Source organism: Aplidium turbinatum, chromosome 1 (genome assembly GCF_918807975.1).
Source record: "Aplidium turbinatum chromosome 1, kaAplTurb1.1, whole genome shotgun sequence".
NCBI classification, from domain to species: Eukaryota; Metazoa; Chordata; class Ascidiacea; order Aplousobranchia; family Polyclinidae; genus Aplidium; species Aplidium turbinatum.
In genome coordinates, this window is record NC_137472.1 from 59,140,929 (window position 1) to 59,164,691 (window position 23,763).

Here is a 23,763-nt window from a genome sequence, read left to right on the forward strand (position 1 = left end):
AAGGGGTATGTGATATTGTGACAATGTGTTGTTACATTTCAAGTGGGAAACATTGTTTTTTGTCGTAAGCGCTGAACCGTGACTGTACTGGAATTCCTAATAATAGACATGAGCTGACAACTGTGCTTGTTAAACTTGTCATAAGAAATATCATACTAGATCATCAGATTAGTATATTACAGCATTCTGCTAGAGTTTGTATTTCTTCATGCTTGTCTTAAGTTTAGGTAACAATTTGTAATGTAGATTGCGTCAGGATTGTTGATTTTTTCTAGTTGTCAGATTGTAGATAGATATGTTGCAACAATTTGTTCTATAGCTTTTCATTTGGGTGTTCTCATTGCATAAAGGGAATGTTGATTGTTTAGCTGGTATTAGCATCATCTAAAATAAATATGAAGCGTTTAGAACGAAAAGTGACTAAGTCACATTTTCACTCGAATTGAGTTAAGTACAAAAACGTATTGCTTTGATTGTCCTTTGTCACCAGACACAAAAATATTTTGGTATAAAGGTTGCTAAGCCATCATTTTTGAATACAGGTTTTGAGTGGAAAGGTAATTTTTTCTTCTAAAAGTAACTAAGTCCGTTCTGACCAATAGTGTCGAGTCATTTAACCACGTGACATGATTTTTATTTTGCTTTTTGATCGGGTTCCATTTTAGAGGATATAAAGTCATTATCTGGTTACAGGTTATTTAGACTGGGACACTGCCTCTGGTTTAGGTAGGGTAGGTGAAGGATTAGGATCATTGGTAGTGTTAAAAACGGTAGTGTTTTTATCAGCTTTTAATTGTAGATATTTTGCAAACAAGTGATCAAATAGCTTACCGGTAGTATTTATAGGCCTACTGGTTTCGAATCAAATTCAGCAGTCCACAGGTCCAGTTTGCAAGAAGTTTAGCAGTGCAGACTTCAATATTCGTGGGACATGATTAGGCTATTCGATGGAGTGTTGGTGCCAGCAGATAACGAAATGAAGTACACTTAACCTAAGATTAAGTAGCCTATTGGATTGGACTATTATTTTTATAACTTATTCTGTAAAGGTCCTAGCTTATCTACCAGTCTTCTTTACTTCTATACTACACTACTAATGAAGGGAAGAAGGTTTTGAGAGTGTACCCAATTATTATTATGTAGTTTAGTAGGCCTAACCCAATTATTATTCTACTGTACATTGCCAATGAAGGTGGGGAAGTCTCTGTACTTTACCTGTTTTTTACCCCATTAATTACCAATAACAGTTATTATGTGTTACCAGGCTAATTTTTTCAAGATATTTCTAACCCAAAATAATTCTTTGCAGATTATTCCAATGTCATATTAGTACGAGGTTTGAAGAAATATATTTAAATAGCTTACTTTACAGTAGTATCTGGAGTAAGAGATGGCAAATTCTGTTAGGCCTATAGAACACTTAAAAGTGCTTAAGTCCATCATTTGTGTCTAAAAGTGCCTAAGTCCAGCAATTTTGAAGAAAAGTGCATAAGTCCAAAAAAGAATATTATCAATATTTTTTGACAAGTTCAACTAAAAAATCAATTAATAGTACAATCAGAACTAGGTTGGGGTTGTAGACACTGACATATGGTAAAAAGAAAAAAATCTTTTAAATCTTGATTTTACAATGCAATTGAAAACTGTACATGTCAATATCTCCTCAGTAGTATTTTGTGACTTAGTCACTTTTCGTTCTAAACGCTTCAATATGTAAAATTTATTCGTACACACAAACAATAACAAACTTAGAGTAAAGTTGTTTTGAAAAAGCTATTATTCTTATAAGGTTTAAGTGACATTATACCAACAAATTTCCAGGTCAGTTATATTTATCAAAATTACTATCAATGATTACCGAACACCACTGTTTCAATGATCTTTATCAAACAAATGCTTAGCTAAATTACGAACCTGAAAAGCTACACAGATCTAAACTAAACAATACTAAAGCAGTAGGTTATTTGTCTAAATCTAGTGGTTATGTATTGAATTGTATCGTCATGTTATTATCATAGAGTGGTTTAGTTGTAATAAGCATCATAAAACAAAATCGTAAATGTTATTTGTACATGATAAGTCTAAAGTTACGTCGTTTTGACCAAGTGAAATCTCATATACCAATAAACCATCAAAAGATCCCACCAATCAATGACAAGTTATGAAACTCGAAAGATCTACTCCCCATAAGAATGAAATACAGTATTCGGAAAGACCTGGAATCGAACCAATAAACCTATCCACCAGAATCAATAGTGAAAACTCTATTCCTGCAAGCAAACAGCTTTACGAAAAAAACATGGCTGCAACCAAACCGATAAAAAATTAACAAAACTATTTAAAATTAATTAAATCCTACATATTTACCAATCTATAAATTTTATGTCCATATGCATACAGACAGTTTGCTAACTTAACCCTTTGCTTTTCAACCTTTTTTTGGAAGTTAACTGCTCAATCTTCCAAAACTAAAGAAACATTTTTATGAACTTAACTGTTCCTACAGTATATATATATCAATAGAGTCAAGGGCTGAGTGAGTTCGCAATGCATTGACTGTTTCATCACAAATGCACGTAAGCAGCATGTCTTAACATTTTTACGCTCATAGGTTTAGGAGGCACAAAGTTGTCTGCTTTAATTGAAGTAAATGCTTTAAGTCAGGCCAGCAAGCAATTTGTTGTTGATCATTTTCATCTTGATATACAATCTCACCACACTTTTCAGAAAACCAATTATTTCTTATGCATTTCCGCAAGTGGACATAATCAAACAGAAAAAAATTGTGCTTTGTCAACCAAGGTTTGTTTGAAATTGTTTCAAAATGTTCGAAAAAAAAAAACAATTGACTTGGTTTCCATCACAGATTATAGCAACAATGCGAAAACCAAACTGCTCAAATTAATCGATAATAATGATGATTTGATCATATTGAAAGTCTGCTGTTAAACGATGAACTGGTATCATTTTTAATAAAAAGTCTGGACCGTCAAAAAAACATAAACGAAAAAAGACTTGTCTGCTTTAGAAATATAATTAATTGCTTCGTCTATAACTGACCACTTGTTCATTTCAACAGTTCTATTTTTGGCTAAGTATTATAATTATTATTATTTATTAGCGTCAGGCAAAGCTGTCCATATCCAAAACAAAACAACGAAATAATACACAAACTGCAAATGCACAAAGGTCACAGAGACCCATTTTGGATGTCGTCAGTTTAAGAGCTCACTAAATATCTACTGTTACAAATTTACATACAAAATGAGCGTTAGAAGAATTGAAAGTATGAGAATGACAAAAACAATCAGATGACATCAGGTCTGATATAAAGCGATTTGAGGAGTGAATGCAACGGTTGATAAACGAAAACGTGTTTTTCCTCAAAAAAGCATCAAACGTTGTTATATTATTTATTAATTATGTTCACGGACACTGACATAACGAGGCAAATTGTGCAATATTCTGAAAGAATCATTGTAAGCAACACGTAATCGTTTTATACTGGAAGATCTAAACTTGTTCTACAACTGGGATGCGTAATACGACATACAATAAAAGCGAAATACAATGTGTTTTACAGCGGGTGAGCAAAATGAGATTTTGCATTGTTTGCACAACAGTACTGAGAGCGTACCTGCCTTGAAATATCATTTTCATCTGAGAGAGAACTCTCAATAAATACACCCAGGTATTTTACAGAGTCTGTGAACACAATTTCAGACTTACCTAGATGTAGCAGAGGAGCACGTGAAAGACAAAAGTTTTGGGGGAGATTAACATACCCAATGACTTTTTTAAATTGGTACTGCTATTTTGCGTTGATCAAATGCTGGCATTTGCACAACAACCTAACCTCTTAGTGTAATTTAATAAGAATCGATTTCGCTATAGTAATAGCATCTTCAGCCAGCACGTGTAAAAAGGAAAGAAAATTAGGAAAATGCGTAAAACGAACAAATCAAGCAAACTCCGATATTATCAACACGCATAAAGTTCTATTTTAAATAAATGGTTACATAATATTAAAATCAAAAGCTGCAAGCCTAAATCTTAAACTGGTGTTCTGCCACGATTTCCAACAATATACTGGTTCAAAATTCAAGAAATACAGTTGAACAAGACGAATACAAAGAAAAACGCAATTTAGTTAACAGTCCACTGCCATAAGTTTACATTGATGTAACGTCAAAAAGAATACAGTGTGAATGGGCATGTTTGCTGATGACATGGGAGTAACAACCCAGACAGCAAAATCTGTCATTTCCTTTATTTTTAGAAATGAAGACAAACATTGTTGTGCTAGAGTTGTGGTGGCTATCTTTTCTTTACAGGGTTTGAAACAAATCTTTTTACGAAGGTAGTTTTGGCCACTTGTCTAAGTTCAATGAATCCCTAAAAGCTATGCCACTCAAGGAAACTCTGAAACAGACATAGCTTGGGAATTTAGTTGCAAGTTTGACACAGATAACTTTGCTTGCTTTTGGAAATTGGCATTTCACAAATGACTCAATTTGCTCTGACGAAATGTCAGGATGAAGTCGAGAAATAAATACTTCTCCCGGTTTATTATGATTGGCAACTGTTTTGATTGGGGCATGTTTCCAGTTTACCTAATTTAGGCCTTCTCTGTTGTTTTATGACTTCTTTCCACTTGTCTTTAGCAACAATATTTAGTTTTGTTGAGGTGGATAGAGGTTTCAAAGCCTGAGGTTTTGTTTTGGCAGCGGCTACAAAAGCAAAAGATTGAACTATACAGTACCTTGAGTACTTTCAGGACTAGGTAAGTCTACTGTACTTGCAGCATTTGGCTGTAAGCTGGGTAAAGCTGGTTTACCACAAACAACACTGTTACTTTTGAAAAGAGTTTTTATCTCTTTCAAGGAGATGACATCTTCTAATGAGGTATTATCCTTTTTGAGTAAGGCAACATCATGCTGCAGTAAAGCAATATCATTGCTCATTGAGGCAGCATCTACATTGCAAATATCCAGAGAAAGAAAATTGGTTGGTGCAGTCACAAAGGTTGGGCAATGAAGTCATCTTATGCAACTGCCATTTCAAATAGTACTTCCACAATGTCTTTTACAGTGTTGTCAGCTTTATCCTAACCCTTTCTCATTTTTTTCCTCAAGTGTTTTAGCCGAACATTGTCAGGGAATGAGGGAAAAGCAGTTCTTTTGCAGCTTCTATTTCCTCTTGGGGATAATGCTGCACGACTAGTTTGACCAGCATATCAATAGTTAAAGTTTTCATTCTCTGATGCAAATACCAAAGAATGGAGGAAACAACTAGTTCTCCCATGCTACTACGAGCCAAAAAAATTACAATTGAAAACGATGCACAGTTAAACAAGATTAAGTCAACACTTACTCCAGAAAGGCCTTATTCAATTAACTTACACCTTATTCTAATGATAATACGAAACCAAGGACGTTTTCAGAAATACTTGATAAAACTACCATTCAACGTTTTATAGGCACTATAGTTTTATATTTTTTTGCACTCTGCAATGCCTGATGCAGATTTTCCTGTAGATTTCCATCACGCATTGTAGCGGTGATCTAATCATGAAATTTTTAACGGTTTTAGAAAACGTTTTCTCTGCTTATAAAACGTTGAATGGTAGTTTTATCAATTATTTTAACGAAGGGATGAAGAGTTTTGCTTACTTTCTCAATTTGCAATGCTTGTTTCCTCAACAAATGAAAATTACTGCAGATTAAAATGACGTAGCACCTAGCTTTTTTATTAGTGTATCTGCATCAACACTAGTAATTGTGTCTGTTCTGTGATACTGGTCTACTTCATCAGCAAACAGCAAAAAAAGCTTCTTTTACTACTTGTAGCCTTCTGAGTAACCGTTTTTATACTAACATTATCAGAACTAAGCTGGCCTTAATTTAACGTAGTACAATACTTTTTCACAATTTGTGGGCCAGTGCTTCTCACACACTACGGTACAGTATCTTTGCTTTTTGGCATGTTATCTCATGGTATTGACTTCCACCAGCGCTCTCTCTCTCTTTACCAACCTTGGGTAAGCGATACATTGAAATTTGTTCATTTCCATCGTAACCAGATCTGCATCCAGTAACACAATACTTTCTGCCCATTATCACTTATCACATTAGGGCAAACAGTGTCTCTAGACCGGTACCCGGTCAATTGGTCGACAGACATTTGATCGACAGACATTTGGTCGACAGGACGTTTGGTCGACAGACATTTGATCGACAAGACATTTGGTCGACAGGACATTTGGTCGACAGATATTTGGTCGACAGGACGTTTGGTCGACAGACATTTGGTCGACAGGACATTTGGTCGACAAGACTTTTGGTCGACAAGACATTTGGTCGACAGAACGATTCATTGTAGGGTTAGGGTTAACTAACCCTAACCTAACCTTAACTCTAACCCAAATGTCCTGTCGACCAAATGTCTTGTCGACCAAATGTCCTGTCGACCAAATGTCTTGTCGACCAAATGTCTGTCGACCAAACGTCCTGTCGACCAAATGTCTGTCGACCAAATGACTGTCGACCAAATGTCTGTCGACCAATCGACCGGCCACCCTCTAGACCACAGGTGTACAGAAACATATGTTACTTCCAAAGGCACACAATTTAGACTATCAAGAAAATGAAGTATCTTCTGACAGGTGTCAAACCCACAACAATGCTTGATATGAACGACTCGGTTAGACTAATTACCTTGGTTTCAATATTAGTTCATGTTAGCCTACTAGCTACACATATCTAACACGCTAGCCTGCTGGCTGGTGAGCTTTGCAGCTTAACTGCCAGCCTAATCTACGGTAGTTTCACACATAAAAACCTTTAGGCTAATTCTCTGAAGAAACTGCAGTGCCTAGTTTAAATTTATTGTTATTCAGCATATTTAGCTGTCTGAACAATTATAACGCACTCGCAAAAATCAAAAGCACTTTTCGTAACAGCTGAAAACCTCGCTTTGAACCCAGGGGCATATTTAACTGATGGGGGGCCCAGGGAACTTTTAGGGCCTCCTACCCCGTGCAAAAATATTTTTTCGCGCCAACGACGCGAAAAACCATTGCTACATCAACACTTCATAAACTGTGTAGGCTACTACGCTTAGCAAGTAGGCTAGCAATAATCCAGTACTGCACTGAAATGAATTTGAGATCATACAAGGCAAATTAAGTCGTATTATGCAATAGATAGAGTTTCGCTTTCAACAGCATGATCGTTGCTTACTTCGCAATGTAATTACGACCTGTTTTCAGGGCCTCCGAGAGAAATCATGACTGGTCGGGAAACAATACGAAACATGGGCCCCAAAAAATTTTTTTTTCAGAAAAAATACAAGTAACGAATTTGTATTATGCGTTGCATCATGTGTCTTAAGCTGAACTGGACTAGCCTACTTTGCTCAGCGTAAAATTGACTTCCTTTAAAGTTTCGATTTTAAACAACGTACAGCATAATGAAAAGAAACTACTTTCAATAGGTACGAAATCAACAAAAATCACTCGACTACACTTGTAGCAAAATTGCCGATATTTTCTCTAGAAAAATTTGCAGTAAAGTTATATGGTTTGTAAATGCCCATTTCATGCATGTTACCTTTGGCCAGGGCCATTGAAAGGAGAATTTAGGCCCCGTACCAAAACAATTCTTCGGCTCCAAATAAAGACACTTCCAAGAAAAATGCACCCTATCCAAAGAATGCGGTAGTTTGTGTGAACTCCCTGATGTTTAGGCAGTGCGGGCACGTTTGCTGATGAATTCTTGTCTGTTTGTTGAGTGGAATCCTGGAAGATCCTCTTTTAGGTCGGTGATAAGTGATAACGTCTCCTCCCTTGACAAGTCTGCGTTGGTTCCAGTCATGTTGTGAATGGAAATTGTTGTAACTGGTAATTTTAGTAGGCCTATATGGCCTACAGTAGATGAAGAAAATTGGTAAACACACAATGCAGGCAATGAAAATAGCTCAACAAAGCATTCAATCCATTCCGAACCTTTTCAAAGTTACGGGTCACAGATTGACAGCATTAAATAATAAAGATTTTGCAAGGTCTAATTTGATGCACAACATGCATAAACTCGGTATTGAGTCAATGTAGAGCATAAACAATTCTTACAAATTTCAGTGTGCTAAAACCAAGTTTTCAACTCGCAACCGTTAGAGATAGCCTACTGGTTTACGTAACAAATTTTCAAAGCAACAAAAATATTTGGAAAAGTGTTTCGAAAGTCGCAATCTATGATTTCCTAGAGTAGATATCATGGGGTGATATATTCCGGTTTGCAGCTCAAGTTCGCTGGGTAGCTTTCTTCAAAAGTAGCCTATCAATTCGTACAAAATGTCATTACTGTAGCCTACAACTTGTTTAAAGTTGTTCCACATGAGCGCAACTACAAATGAGACATAGCCTACGATGATATTTCCATAGGACTTCAAACTTATCGATAATATCTTTGAGTCTGTTGATACATTTGTTAACAAACTACCAACAGCTAGCGAATACTTTGCAACATAGCGTACAGTAGATTAAATTTCGTTTGTATGATTGAGGTGGTGAAGCGGAGTTGTTGGAGCGTTCCGTCCCCAGAAAAACATTTTTTTTAAATTCATAGTTACTGTAGCCTAACAACTTAAGCTTGCGAGTAGCCTACTCTTCTAGCTTACTGTAACTTTGATTACATCTTTCTTTAACTTCAATAAATTCATCAGCTTATTATCCATTCGCCGTCGGCGTGTGAGCCTCTGGAGCGGAAAAACATTGAACAGTTCTTTATCTTGCATGAATAGGTTAGTAGAGTGGATCTCGCTTTGGACTGTAGGCTAATCTGCATAATGCAGAGAAGCACAAGTTTGAATCTGCTCAATGCTGCTTGGAAATGGGATAGCTTTCTTTAGATATTCCTATCTGTCGTGGCTGCAATTGAAAATGACATATAAGCTTCGTCTATCAATTAGGCTACTTAAAAATGATATAATATTTGGACAACACTGCTCGCCATGAACTCCAAATCTAGTGCATTTAAGCAATGACACCCATAAGCAGAAAATAGGCAAGAAGGGTTTTCTTCCTTCAATCTTGCTTGGACACTTTTCCAAATATGCTGGATCCAATTATCATATGCCTGGCAAGCGCAGTTTTTTATGTCAAGGTACAGTTGGTCAAGCAAAAACTGATGCTGTTAAGCCTGCTGATCTCTGTATCACTGAAAGTGTTATGTTGTTCTAACTTGAAAACTAGTGCTGCTTTGGCTCAGATTGCACGTGTTGAAGCAGTTTAAAATTTTAATTTTATTAGATAATGTTAGAACCCAGTAACTATACATTTCATTATTTTTATGTTAATAAATTTTTATTTTGGTAGTAAAAATGGGCCCCCTCAAAAGCGACAAAACGAAAAACTACTCGTTTTTCCTTTACAATGTTATGCTAGGGGGGAAAGTGGCTCGACTTCCCCCCTCTCGGAACCCCTACCTGTTTTAGCCTGATGCTGCGAGCAGTGTTCCCATTGACTCGAGTCTCCAAAACATGAGATTTTTTCCAAAAAGTTCCAAACTAACATCAGACTCAAAATCTTATTGATTTCAATAATAATCTAAAAGTTTCTCTTACCTAGTCCTAACCTAACAGCATACCTGTATGAATAAAATGCACAAACACAAGCGGTGAATTTTGCGTAAACTGTGCATTTAAACATCAAGTATTCGTAATGCTGTTACTGCAGAATAATACAAAGTGGTTGTGCATTTCTTCGTTATCGTCGATATGGTCCTCCAGTTTCCATATCCTGAATTAAACTTGTTGAGGGCTTCCACTTTGTGCACCCTCCATTGGATCATGAAATTAACTGATGTGCAAGGAGTTGTCCTTTCAAAGTGCTAATGGCGAGTCGATTTCTTGATGGCGTCTTTACTGCATTTACACTTTACAGCACTAAAAATTCTCTCAACTACTGCTGTGGCTGTAGTTCTTCATTTTCGAGCCAGCGCTCGTTAAAACTCTGTGAATATTCCAATTTTTTCTTTTGAATAATTGGTTCACCAGCACTTTCTGAATAACTAGAACTAGACATCTGAATAGTTCCTTAGAAATAGCTTGTGGAGTGTGGACACATAAAGCCTAAGGCTAGTTATGCTATACTAAATACAGTACCGTAACATTAATGAGAACACAAACCTACACTCCTACAGTATTCATGTAGGCTATATAGAAGTACTCTGCCTAGAAAAAAAAATCAAACATCAGATTTCAACATCAAAACATCAGACAGTTTGCTCAAAACATCAGATCTGGTAACGCTGGCTGCGAGTTCGCTGTGGTAATAGCGAATTGCACTAGCTTTCGGAACACAGTTCCCTAGCCTAACAGACTTGGACAACTAGATAATTCTAGTCTAATTCGATGAATTAGAGCCAAATGTTTGTAATTCTAATATAATTTGGTAAAAACTTGTTCTCTAATTCTAATTCCAATCTAATCTCCGGTTTTGCTAAAAACTCCAGTTTGACCAACAGTGTTTTTTAGCTAATGAAAGGAAACTGCGCTCTTATCAACCTCATGCAAGGAAAATCCAACAAGGGGCCGTTCAAATATTACGTAACGCTATCGAGGGGGGGGGGTTATGAAAAGCGTTACGTTAGCGTCACATCGGGGGGGAGAGGGTTCAAGCAAAACGTTACGTAACGCTTACGAGTACGGTACGGTAGTTTATTTGTGCTGGCTGGTATCGTCGTTTGGATACTAAATTAAGCTGAAATCATATCCAACAGCACCTATTTAGCACCAACAAAATCTCTATCAAGTATCAACTACGGTACTACTACTGTAATTCCATACAGGTTCTAAGTGCTTAAAACCTCGCATTGCGAAATTGCAAGGCAGCATTCTTGCATCACAAAGCTTCCAATATATAGAAACATTTTTGAAGCATTGATGACCCCATTCTTCGAAGATGCTTAGCTTTCCTTGCGGTTTGCTTTCTTTTGCGCTTTTGTGATGTTTCTTTCAATACATAACCAATAGCTCAGTTGGTTAGCGCGTCACTCTGGAACGAAGAAGCTTCAAAATCAAGCGGCGCGGATTCGACTCTCGGGGTGTGCGCTTGAGCAACGCACGTTAAGGACTGCTCTCCATTCATCGGCATCTAATGAATGGAATAATTCCCTGGCAACAAGACTTCAACAATCGGAAACTTCACTCTGTCAATCTCGGAGACCGAGCCGTGAAATCTTTTTTCCCACGTACTTTCTGTCTCATTTACATATTTGGTAAAAGTTTGTATTAAAACCGTGTGAATGCAACAGTTTCTCATTGGCACGGTTGGTTCAGGGTTTCATCCTCTGCCTAGTGTTCGTGAGGACGAGGGTTCGACTCCCGTCGAAGTCAAACTTTCTTTTGTCTTTAAATTAATTTTTGCGGTGCACAAGAGCTTTTCAAAAATAGTAGGGATAGGGAAAGCTTATATTTTATTATCATTGCAGAATTTCATTGGTATAATACTTTTAGAGTGACTATAGAATCAGTGAGACAGAAAGCTCGTGGGAAAAAAATTCGCGACCGGACCTGCGTCAGTGATTCAAAGCCTCTACAAGTATGCGAAACTGCCAGGATTAAGCTCTTCAAGAAGCTTTCTCAGTACGAGGATAAAGATTCAATCAAACAATGAAAGGTTTGGATCGAAACATTTTGGACGGTGGGCTACTAAACAAGCGTTTTCAGTAGGTACATAACGTTTTAATTCCAAAAAAAAGATTATAGCTAAAATTTCATGTCTCAAACGTAAGCTTTAGGTGCATTCAAACCAAGATATTTTATCAGCACGTATTTCCACGTCATAATTTTGATATAAACTGGCAAAACGGGCTTTGTAATGAAAAAGCGTCACGTGAGAGAGGTGACAAAAACGTTACGTTGGCGTCACATTGGGGAGGGGAGGGGTCAAAAATTCGGAAAAACAGCGCTACGTAATATTTGAACGCTCCCTAAAATGAGCATGGTCAAAGTGCAAGACGGACTATTCCATCGCTTTAAGCAGCGAAGGCATTAAAAACTCGACTAATTAATTAACCTACATCACAATATATTATGACGATAAGATGTATATTATGACGTAAGTGGTTTTGGTGCTGTGATGGTGGAATGATATTTGGACCCAAAGTTGCCATATTGGCGTTTTTATTCAAAAATATTTGATAACTGGGTCAAACTAATTCTAATCCAGTTTAAATTCTACTTTAAATTGTAAAAATTTGGGTAGCTTTAATTCTAACTCTAGTCAAAATTGTAAAAATGTGAATAGCTCTAATTTTAATACAATTTCAAAAAGCTAAAAAATTCTAGTTGTCCAAGTTTGTTCCCTAGTCAAATGACATTGTGAAGCATTAATCATAAACAGTACAATAACTCGAATAAAACCATGAAATCAACAAACCAAAGAATCTCTACATAATCTAAATAGTAGGCTAACACAGCTGACGGGAGCCCTACATGCATGTCCAATTAATCAACGAAAAATGCATCCATGGGTTAGAAAGCACACATTAGTTTCGAAAACTTAGCAGGCTAGTTTATCGGGGATGGAATTGGTGTCAATTATACAAAAAAAATTAAACTTTCTACATCACTGAGTGATGTTGATCACAGTACACAAAACAGTCAAACAATGAAACCTGTTAAGTGTTAAATAAAGTAACTTAGCACACTACACACGATAGCATAACTTGGAAGTCACCAACACTGATTGCTAATGCCTTTACGCCAAGCTCAGTCTCCACCCTGTCACTAAAAAATAACCTTCAAAGAAAAATGAAGCATTTTGCAGAAACTTCAAAGACTGAAAAATAATAATAACACAAAATCACACTTTTTCCACCTCGGGGGGCCCGGGGCAACTGCACCGACTGGAGGCGCGCGGTATCCTGGCCTGTTATAGAGATCGTCTTGTTCAGAGCTCTATTCATTTTCAGATCGACATATCTCTGACAAAAGACTAAGACTCTTTCGAATGTAGAGCAAATGGAGTTCATCAGTTTTAAGAACAGCTAAAAAGCTCGAGTTGCTTCTTGAGTGATGTCGGATAGCTGTAGCCTGTACTCCGTCTTTTGTTCACTACTTAGTAACATTTAGTACGTCATAATCTGTTGTTATAATCACGATTTATTTTCTAAATCTAGAAGATACCTTGAGCCAGGACATGCAAACCATCTCAGCTTATCTCCAGAACTGGCGACTGAAACTCAGCGAAACCAAAACTGTGGCAGCAGCTTTCCACCTACACAATCGGAAGCTGATCGTAAGCTACATGTCCACAACAACGGAAAACCTCTGTCCTTCTTCCCCGAGCCAAGGTATCTTGGGGTGACACTAGACAGATCGCTCACATACCGCCACCATTTGGTGTCACTGCGCAAGAAACTGACATCCCGCGCTGCGCTACTGAAGCGCCTGGCAGGCTCTAGCTGGGGGGCGAGGGCTGACACTTTGCGAATAGCCGCCTTAGCCCTTGTCTACTCTTCTGCAGAGTACTGTGCACCTGTCTGGTGCCGCAGTGCTCACTGCCACAAAATCGACACTGCCATAAACAGCGCTCTGCGCACAGTGACCGGATGCCTGCGTCCCACACCATTGGACAATCTCCCCATTCTCGCTGGCATCCAACCTGCTGAGCCTCGTCGCGAAGAGGCCACTCTGTCCCTCGGTCGACGGGCACTGGAGCCTAACCATCTTCTCCACCACAAGATCTCTGCCTTCCCAAACGGGCACCCCCGCCGACTGAAATCAAGACACCCATTCGTGCCAGCCGCTCGGCTTCTGATCAACGAAGCTGATGAACAAGACATCTCTGCGGCTACTTGGGCGGACCATAAATGGAATTCTGAATGGAAGTCAAGCACCACCAGACTCCATTCGTTCATCCCCGACGCCGACACACGCCCCATCGGCCTGACACTACAGAGACAGGCATGGGTGCGCCTCAACCGTCTCCGTACGGGCGTCGGGCTTTTCCGCTCAACCATGCACCAATGGGGAATGGCTTCTTCCTCCTCCTGTGAATGTGGTGCCGAGGAACAGACCGCAGATCACATCATCAATGACTGTACCTTCTTCAAGCCACCTAACGGAGTGGAAGGTCTGCGCGTCATGGATGATGAAACTAAAGACTGGTTGCTCTCTAGCAGCCTTCCAGTGTAGTGCGGGAACATCGTGAATCTGGGGTTGTAAAAGGATAGACCCTCGGCCCCAGAAGCTCAGACGACGACGACGATTTTCTCTATCTCAGCAGTAGTTTCTGTGGTCAGACGGTCAGACCTCGTGTGCAGTAAAGCTGAGATGCTGGTGTATTTTGTTGTTTTAACGTAGTTAGATGGGGAAGGCAGACATAGTGTTGAGAGTTGGCTGGCACTACAGATTCAGTTTAGTTAGGGCATCATAATTTTAGCTAGGTGTTTATTTAGGATTTGAGGTAGACTACCGGTGTGTCTTTGGGAAAGACTCTTCCGGTAACTTAGGAGACTTTTGGCGGCCAGGGGCTCTTATTGGCTTTTGACGCTAGCACGAAAAAGTTTTAGCGAGTCTCTCACGTTTGGCCCTATGAGAGGGGGGAACATTGTACCCGGGACTGAGGGGGGCCCGGAGAGATGTGGATGCTACGATCAAAAATTGTGGATGTGGATGCAGCGATCAAAAAATGCACAGAGCTAGATATTTCAGTTGAAGATCGGAGAGTTCGCAGAAATAAGAGAATGCCTGGCGAACACGCAGAAGATGCTGGCCTTAGTGTTGTTGTAGAAGTAAGACGATGCATGTTTCAAGCTTTGGACAGATTTAAACTTGAAGCTGAAACTAGGTTTACCGGCATACACCACTTGAATGATATGTTTGGATTTTTGAAAGTCACAATAGATTCACCAACGCTTTTAAAAGCGCTTATGATGACGAGGTGGACTTTTTGGAGTTAGCTGTGGAAATTGACAGGTTTAAGAGGCTGGTGCGAAGCAGTGAAACAACGTTTGATCGTAATGCAACAGCGTTTGATGTTTTACAGTGGTTAGCTAAATCACACCTACTTGATTCGACACCATATTTATGCTTGTGTCTGAAACTTTATCTTACCATTGGTGTTTCAATTGCGAGCTGTGAGAGGAGTTTCTCAAAGCTCAAAATGATAAAGCCGTATTTACGTTCTACCATGAGTGATGATCGGCTATCAGCTCTATCGATTCTTTCTATAGAAAAAGATTACGTTCAAAAACTTGATTTTAAAGATATTATCGCTGATTTTGCTTCGGCGAAAGCTCGAAAAGTCCAATTTTGAGGCAGCTATTGATCTTTTATTTGCCTAATACATTTGTTGTTCATTTTTTGTCTTTTATTTTTGGCCTTAACGCTGAGACAGTGAGGCTTCTTTCTCAAGCAATATAGAACTTCTGAAACGCGGCACATTATTTGCAATTATTTTTATTGAAAAGATTGCTTGAACATGAAACTATTTCAAAATGTGCTGCAGTCTACTTAGGGCGGCATTTTCAACGAAAGCCAGGGGCGTCAGCATATGCTCCTACGCCACAGGCAGTAGATGACATGGATAAAATTGAATTGTCAGGAGGGGCCAAGTACCAGAAACTGTTAAGCGTTTAAGCTAGGCTATTCTACAAAACCATTCATTTTTTTAAACCATAAATTTTTTTTAATTTTCAGATCGACATATCTCTGACAAAAGACCGAGAATCCTTCGAATTTAAAGCAAATGGAGTTCATCAGTTTTATTTCAAGCATCGATTACCCGTGGATGACATCGATACATTTCAATTGTCAGAAGGGGCCAAATACCAGCAACTGCTAATCGTTTAAGCTGCTTTACAAATGCATTAGCAAAAGCTACAGGAATCGAGTTTGAGCCTAGGCTACATGTTTTAAAGTGCTTGGCTTTTGCAATGTTTTCTTTTGTTTACTCAGTCATTGCATTTAACTGGACTTGAGGAAATAAACTGAAAGAAACGAACAAAACATTTCAAAAATTTATTTATGTGAATTAGAACAACACAAGATGGTATGGTGTGGTTGAATCTTTATTCTTGGACTAGGAAAGCCTCTGAATTCTTGACCATGACAGCTTCGCATACACTACTTGAAAAAAAATTACACCCTTGACTCAGACTCGGTCGCCTACCGCAGGTTGACAAAGTGAAGCAGGTTTTCGCTTGTTATTGTAACTTTAATAACTGCAAATTACCTCATCCACAAGGTGCCGATCAATGAAAAGCTGTCCTCGAAGTGTGTTGTAAAGCAAATCCCTGAGAGCTGTCTTTAAGTGCATTGCTCAAACGCATGGACCGAGACCTGGACCAGCATCCAGTTTAAGATGAAAAAAAAAACTTGATTGGCAGATTCTTGAAATATTTGGAGCTTTATTAACGAAATAATTTGGTTTGTGAATCTTTATGCTACTAAAAGACCTGGAAGTTTCTGTTAAACTTAGACCTATTGAAATTTTTTTAAGGATGTGTATGGGTTGCCTGAAATAAGGAAAATGTGATTTCACCGCTGGTGACGATAACTGCTGTCCCTTAATTCCCTGCACACTTACCAAAGCCATAACGCAGTGAGATTAAGTCGGGTAATAATGTGATGGCATCGTAAACCGGATACAAAATTAAAAATGAGCCCTGCCGCTAAAAGACCATAGCAATGGTAGAGCGGCAATAAATAAAAGGTTTCTAGCACTAGTTGCAACGTTTATCTGATGAAAGTAAAAGCAACAACAAACAGGTTGATTTATCGCTCCATTGAACTTCATTGTTGATCATTGATCTCCATTGTTGCTTCATTGATCTCCATTGTTGCTTCATTGTTCGTCTCGAATTTCTGTTGGTCTCCAATGCTTCAAATTTATGTTTAATGTTGGAAGTTTTTACGTAATTTAACGTGGAAAGTAACCGCTCATAGATCTTTGGCCAACCTTTAAAATAATGCGTGTTTCATTTTTTCTTGCCTTCAACCGCACTGCAGTAAGTAACTTTTCAAATTTTATTTTGTATGTTATTCGCTCTGAGGATGCGCATTGTCATAGTGCGTGAAACGTCAGTGAAGCAATAAATCAACCTGTTTGTTGTTGCTTTTACTTTAACTTTCATCAGATGAACGTTGCTACAATAATAATTCTGATAAACACCCAAACTTTTTACTATTCAATAAATAAAACCATAACATTATTATCAGCCGGCAACGTTCAATCAGCTTCTCCTACAAACTTCAACTTTTACAACCGAACAGAAAATAATAAGAAGTGTTCAAAAATCGAAACAAAGTTTAGGTAACTTGAAGGAAGAAAATTGGAAATGATTTCGTTCCAAACATTCTAATATGTCAAAACAAATTTCGGAACATTCAGGAATTTGGAAGTTTTTACTAAAAATTGCCTTTTAATACGCAATTGATACTGAAATAAACACAAGTCTATAGACCAGCCGACCACCAGAGCTACACAATGCCTTAGACTCAAGCATTTCAAGTCACATGAACATAATAGGATGACCAAAAGAAACAACACTCGAAACGACATCCGTTGATGTTCCCACAAACAATTAACAACATTTTCCTTAATCCAGGATTTCCCAAACTGTGGTATGCGGACCATTGGTGGTCCGCGACGACTGCACAGGTGGTCCGTGGCGATATGACAAGAATTTAAAAAGTCACACATATAGCCTACGTTGTACAGTACTTACCCTGTCCCAGATAATTACTGCAGTACTTTACAACTTAAATGATTTTGAAAGCTTTTGCTATCTAGTATCGTAAATCTTACTTGTTGCACCTTCGTTGCAGTTAAAAAGTTGTTTACGAAAAATTAGTTGTCCGTGGCCCAAAAAAGTTTGGGAACCCCTGCCCTAATCCACACTCACACTTCCACTGGCAATTCAAGTGTTTAACTGCTGAATTAGCCTTCGTCAAATGTTAGAAACTAAATTTGATGTTACTAAGTTAAAATAATGTAATGCTTTGTATAGGCAATTTAACTTCGCACTTGGCAGACACTCTTTATCGCCTCAGTTATTCAATTGCTGACTGGCATCAGCCGTTTGTTACATTGATTCAACGGCTACAGACGTTGATTCCAGGGATATCTAAAGAAGGGGATACGAAGGCTCAGAGCGCTTGCTGATTATCATGACACTAGAAGGGCAGTAGTTGGTACCGCGTTAAACATGCGGTTCTTTTTAAAATTGCAGAAATTTTTGTAGTGCAGCTGGTACACTTAGCTACACAAGACAGTTAGCAAGTGTTATGTAGAACATATTTAAAGAATACTTGTTTGAAAAAAGCAGTTGAAAGGTTACCAGTTAGCTGTTTTTTTGACAAAACCTTTGCAGTTGACTAGGTGTAAAGCAAGTATACGGGTAGTTGAATTATCAAGTGATTATGAACATTCATTGAATATCCATACCCGGTTGTAATAGTGCAATGCAGGTTGTCATAACAAAGTTTATCAAATTTGTATATGTGCCAATTGTCATTTTACCATAAACAGAGATTATTTAAGGTAAATAGAATCCCTTTTATTGTCAGACGTAACAAAAGCCTTCGTATCCCCTGCTCTAGATATCCCTGATTGAATCAATGTAAAAAATAGTTGATTGCAGAATGAGTTTCAGTAATCAACATCAGAATTCAAATAATATTCAAACCGAAACGAATAAGAGATCATCTAATATTTGCTAAAGATGCACTAATTGACAGTGAGCTAGCATCCCGCAAAGTGATGAAGAATTTAGATGAAATGGAGATTGCATGGACAGAAACACAAAAAGAATTGATGAAAACTAAACTGAAGAAACGCATTAAAAAGAGCAGGAGGGAGAGAGATTTCCTCTACCACCTGGTGGATCAATGTAAGGAACATGGAGGCCCAATTACAAAAGTGGAAGAGCTCCAAGCTCTGCCAACAGCATCACCATCCACGCAGAAAAAAATTCTCCACATGGAGATTCAGTACCAACGGATGATTCATCCACGCGACAGCCAGGCAAATCCTAGACTCTACAAAGTAAACAGCTTGAATGTTGATACCATGCTGCTGGACCTAGCTGTGATTCTTGGAACTGAGAATGAGGATGTTGGGACCATCTTCCCTACAGAAGATGAGGTATAATGGTATATGCCATTTTAACCTCTACTGCTGCAGCTTCCTCTGGTGACACAGATCAAACAATGAAAATGTGTGTTGCAGCAGCAATTCCTGAACTCCGCCCTGAACTCAGCAATTCCGCCCCGATAGCTCAATTGGTTAGCGCGTCACTTCTGGAATGAAGAAGCTTCAAGATCAAGCGGCGCTGGTTCGACTCTCGGAGTGTGCGCTTGAGCAACGCACGTTAAGGACTGCTCTCCATTCAGCGGCATCTAATGGATGGAATAGTTCCCTGGCAACAAGACTTCAAGAATCGGAAACTTCACTCTGTCAATCTCGGTGACCGGGCCTGCGTCAGTGATTCAAAGCCTCTACAAGTATGCGAAACTGCCAGGATTAAGCTCTGCAAGAAGCTTTCTCAGTTCGAGGATAAAGATTCAATCAATCAATCAATCCTTAAAGAATACGATATAATAGACATATACAACTAAGCAACCACACAGCATTTAACATAATCCATTAAAATTGAACATAAACTATAAGCTAAAAACGTGTTCGGCCATACACACGTTAGCCCTTATCAAGTAACAAAAAAATAACTGCTTGTCATATCTACAATGAAAATGAATAACTGATCTAAACACTGAATTGAAAACAAAATGCATAAAATGAAACGGCAGAGCAAAGGAGACAGGCACATCACATGACGTTTAAATTACGCGAGGCAAAGGCGCATCATATGACGAATCAAGAAAAGACGTTGAGTAAATAAGAAGCGCCTAAGGCAAACAACTGTGTATTGAGACGATGATTGTCTGATTTTATTAGCAAAGCCTCGTGGATTTTAGTGTCGAATTCGGTGGAACATTTACGTATAATTCTAAACGACTCCAAGGATGGTTTGTTATTTGAACATGTTTGGCAATCAAATATGTGATCTTTAATGGCACTTTGTTTGTTCAAATTAGTTAAATCTAAGTGCTCCCTCACTCTCGTGGCCAAATGCCGCGTAGACATACCGATGTATGTACATTGTACAATTCGCGTGATGCGAACAAGTTGTATAATAGGATTAGGAACGAACGTGGCTGTGGTGTAGGACAGAGAAAACAATCAACGTCAGTGGTTTCTGGCAAGGGTCTGCCATTTAAACGATGATGGTACTGTAGAATGTGACTACTACCAGCGGGTTAACGATAAGAACAATACCATGTGGTGGAGACCAAAACGAGATGACATTCAGGATGTTATTCATGTTCATTATTCAAATCGTCCCTGTCACAGTAGACACTAATGGGTGTTCCAAGGTGTGACGACAACCATTGTGTCATTACTAAAGTGCATACATGTTTCTCAAATATCTAGCGTATTTCATGACATTTTTATGTAAATTTCAGATACCGGTAACAAGTTAAGTGTATATAGTGTTGAAATTGTCATATTATTCTTGGATGCACCCAGTAATCTCAAGTTGCATCAACAAAAATGAAGAAATTGTGAAAAATAATGACCAAAATATAATAGTTTTAATGTTTTAGGGAACTTTCAAGTATGCTGGGCGTTTTGTTGCTCTTCAAAGTAACAGGCTCAATTTACTGCTTTTTTTGACACCAAAATCAGCTCAAAAGCTTGACTGGAAGAAAATTTATTGCAGATTTGTCAATTTGTATGGCAGACATCTTGTATTTTCGACATAAAGTCCGGGGTCCATCCGGAATTTGAACAAAATCAAAAATTATTTTTGCACGTTCCTAGGTATGTCCATAGGCACCTTTTAAACTCTAGTTCTGTTGTGTTACTTGAAAAAAGTCAAAATCACCCCAGTAGGCTATTGCCCACTGCTACCGTACTTCTAAAGGGTGTTCCAATAACATGGAACGATGCTAAATCTTCTTCGTCGTATGAGCTGTCTTCTTCCGGACTATATGTTTGAGCATGAAGTCATCAGCCACTCGACGGTCTCGTCATCCAGGGGCTTCAGTCCAAGCGTTCCATGTGGTGGTTGATGGATTGGGCAGTCATGGACGATATAGTCCACTGTCTGGTCTGTGGCACCACACTCGCATCCCGGTGAGGGAGCCAGGCCCCATCTGCACATGTCTGAACGAAAGCGACCGACGCCGGTTCGTAGGCGGTTAAGCCGGACCCACGCAAGTTTTGCGAGGGTATTCCCGGAGGGTGGGGATTGACGTTGGGTAGGAAATCACGGAAATAATGGGGTAGGAAAAAACGTTAAATAATTTTTAACCTCTTCTTTTCAGATTTAACAAATCAAGTCTGACAATTTCACCAATGACAAGATTAACAATCGAACAACGATTTAGAGTTATTGAAGCCTAGGCCTACATTGTTTCATTTACTGTTTTTATCGATCAGTCTTAATGAAACACCCTTTATATAAAATTTCAAAACTAGTGAAGGGCGTGGCCATTTTGCTGTCTGATCACTGGTCGAGTTAACCTTTGACAGAAAACTCTCTTGATAGGTTATTCCTAGCAGTTTCGTATGGTTGTAGAGGCTTTGAAACACTGATGCAAGCCCGGTTACTGATATTAGCAAAGTGAAGTTTCCGACTGTCAAAGTGTTGTTTTCTGATAATTATTTTATCTATTAGATGCAACTAATCAAGAGATGTTCAGAGCTACATTGATTCATTTTCAGACCGAGATATCTCTCACAAAGGACCGAGAATCTTTCGAATTTAGAGCAAATGGAGTTCATCAGTTTTATTTCAAGCATCGATTATCATTGGAATCATCAATCAATCAATCAAGTTTATTTCGGCATAGCTACACATTCATTTTCAATGTACACATCAGGAGATATAACAAAAAGCTTTTTTTATATGGAAACTACACCATGGAGGCACCGAAAAAACCATGCGAATATCTAAGTTAAGGTGCCCCCAAGACATCGATACAATTGAATTAACGCCAGAGGCCACGTACCAGGAACTGCTAATCGTTTAAGCCAGTGGTTCCCAACCTGGGGTTCGCGGACGCCTTGGGCGTCCGTGAGAAAGCATTTGGTGGTCCGTGATTACCTTGATGAATTTTGGAGTAAAAAAACGAAAAGGAATCTTTTTACTTTCATTTCTCTCATTAAATTTGCTTACGTTGAAAAAATTTCGGCATGATATTTTGGGTCACCTTAATATTTAAAAACTGCTGACATTTCTTGAACAATTTATTCATTTTCTTATTTGAGCAACTGTTAAACCTGATATTTGCCGCAGGAGTCATAAGGCAATACAATATGACACAGTAGCCTACAGTAGTTGAGTAGCAGAATTATTATAATAGTCAATAGTATGTTAATTGAGTTTCAGGCAAAATTTAGGTAGGGGTCCGCAGAATTAATAATTTGTCTAAAGTGGTCCGTGACAACAAAAAGTTTGAGAACCACTGGTTTAAGCTATTCTACAAAAGCGTTAGCAAAAGCTACAATAGGCTAGCATATTTTGAGTCCACACGTCATCAAGAGCTTCTTTTGCAATGTTTTCGTTTTTACTCAGTCATTGCATTTAACTGGACTTGAGGAAATAAACTGAAAGAAACGAACAAACTATTTCACGAATTTATTTAAGTGAATTAGAACAAAACAAGATGGTATGGTGTGGTTGAATCTTTATTCTTGGACTAGGAAAGCCTCTGAAATCTTAACCATGACAGCTTCGCATACTTGCAAAAAAATTACACGCTTGACTCAGACTCGGTCGCCTACCGCAGGTTGACAAAGTGAAGCAGGTTTTCGCTTGTTATTGTAACTTTAATGACTGCAAATTACCCCATCCACAAGGTGCCAATCAATGAAAAGCTGTCCTCGAAGTGCATTGTAAAGCAAATCGTCGAGAGCTGTCTTCAAGTGCATTGCTCAAGCGCATGGTCCGAGACCTGAACCAGCATCCTGTTCAAGATGAAAACAGAAACGTGATCGACAGATTCTTGAAATATTAGGAGGTTTATTAAAAAGATGATTTGGTTTCTGAATCTTGATGGTACTGAAAAAACTGAAAATTACTGTATTTGTTTGTTGGACTTAGAGCCATTGATAAATTCCAAAGGATGTGTATGGGTTGCCTGAAATAAGGAAAATGTATTTTTACCGATGGAGAATACTGCTGTCCCTTAATTCCCTGCACACTTTCCAAAGCCATAACGCAGTAAGAATAAATCGGTTAATAATGTGATGGCATCCTAAACCTGATATAAAATTAAAAATGAGCCCTGTCGCTAAAAGACCATAGCAATTGTAGAGGGACAATAAATAAAAGGTTTCTAGCACTAGTTGCAACGTTCATCTTATGAAAGTAAAAGCAACAACAAACAGGTTGATTTATCGCTCCATTAAACTTTTGCTTCACCACTTTCGTCTCGAATTTCTGTTGGTCTCCACTGCTTCGAATTTATGTTTAATGTTGGAAGTTTTTACGTAATTTAACGTGGAAAGTAACCACTCACACATCTTTGGCCAATGGCCAACCTTTAATATAATGTGTGTTTCATTTTTTCTTGCCTGCAACTGCACTGAAGTATCTAACTTTGTAAATTTTATTTTGTATATTATTCGCTCTGAGGATACGCATTGTCATAGTGCGTGAAACGTCAGTGAAGCAATAAATCAACCTG

At 38.4% G+C, this 23,763-nt stretch overlaps 1 protein-coding gene across 2 annotated transcripts in view; it reads left to right on the top strand.

The window, feature by feature from the left end:
• LOC145775342 (galectin-related protein-like) overlaps positions 1-16,054 on the top strand; it is a 38,487-nt gene extending 22,433 nt beyond the window's left edge. For both annotated transcript variants that reach the window (XM_082586632.1, XM_082586623.1), the window contains one exon: positions 15,706-16,054. In XM_082586632.1, the coding sequence (XP_082442758.1) occupies positions 15,706-15,858 (153 nt within the window). In that variant the 3' untranslated portion in view covers positions 15,859-16,054. The remainder of the gene's footprint in view (positions 1-15,705) is intronic.
• The last annotated feature ends 7,709 nt before the right edge of the window (positions 16,055-23,763 follow it).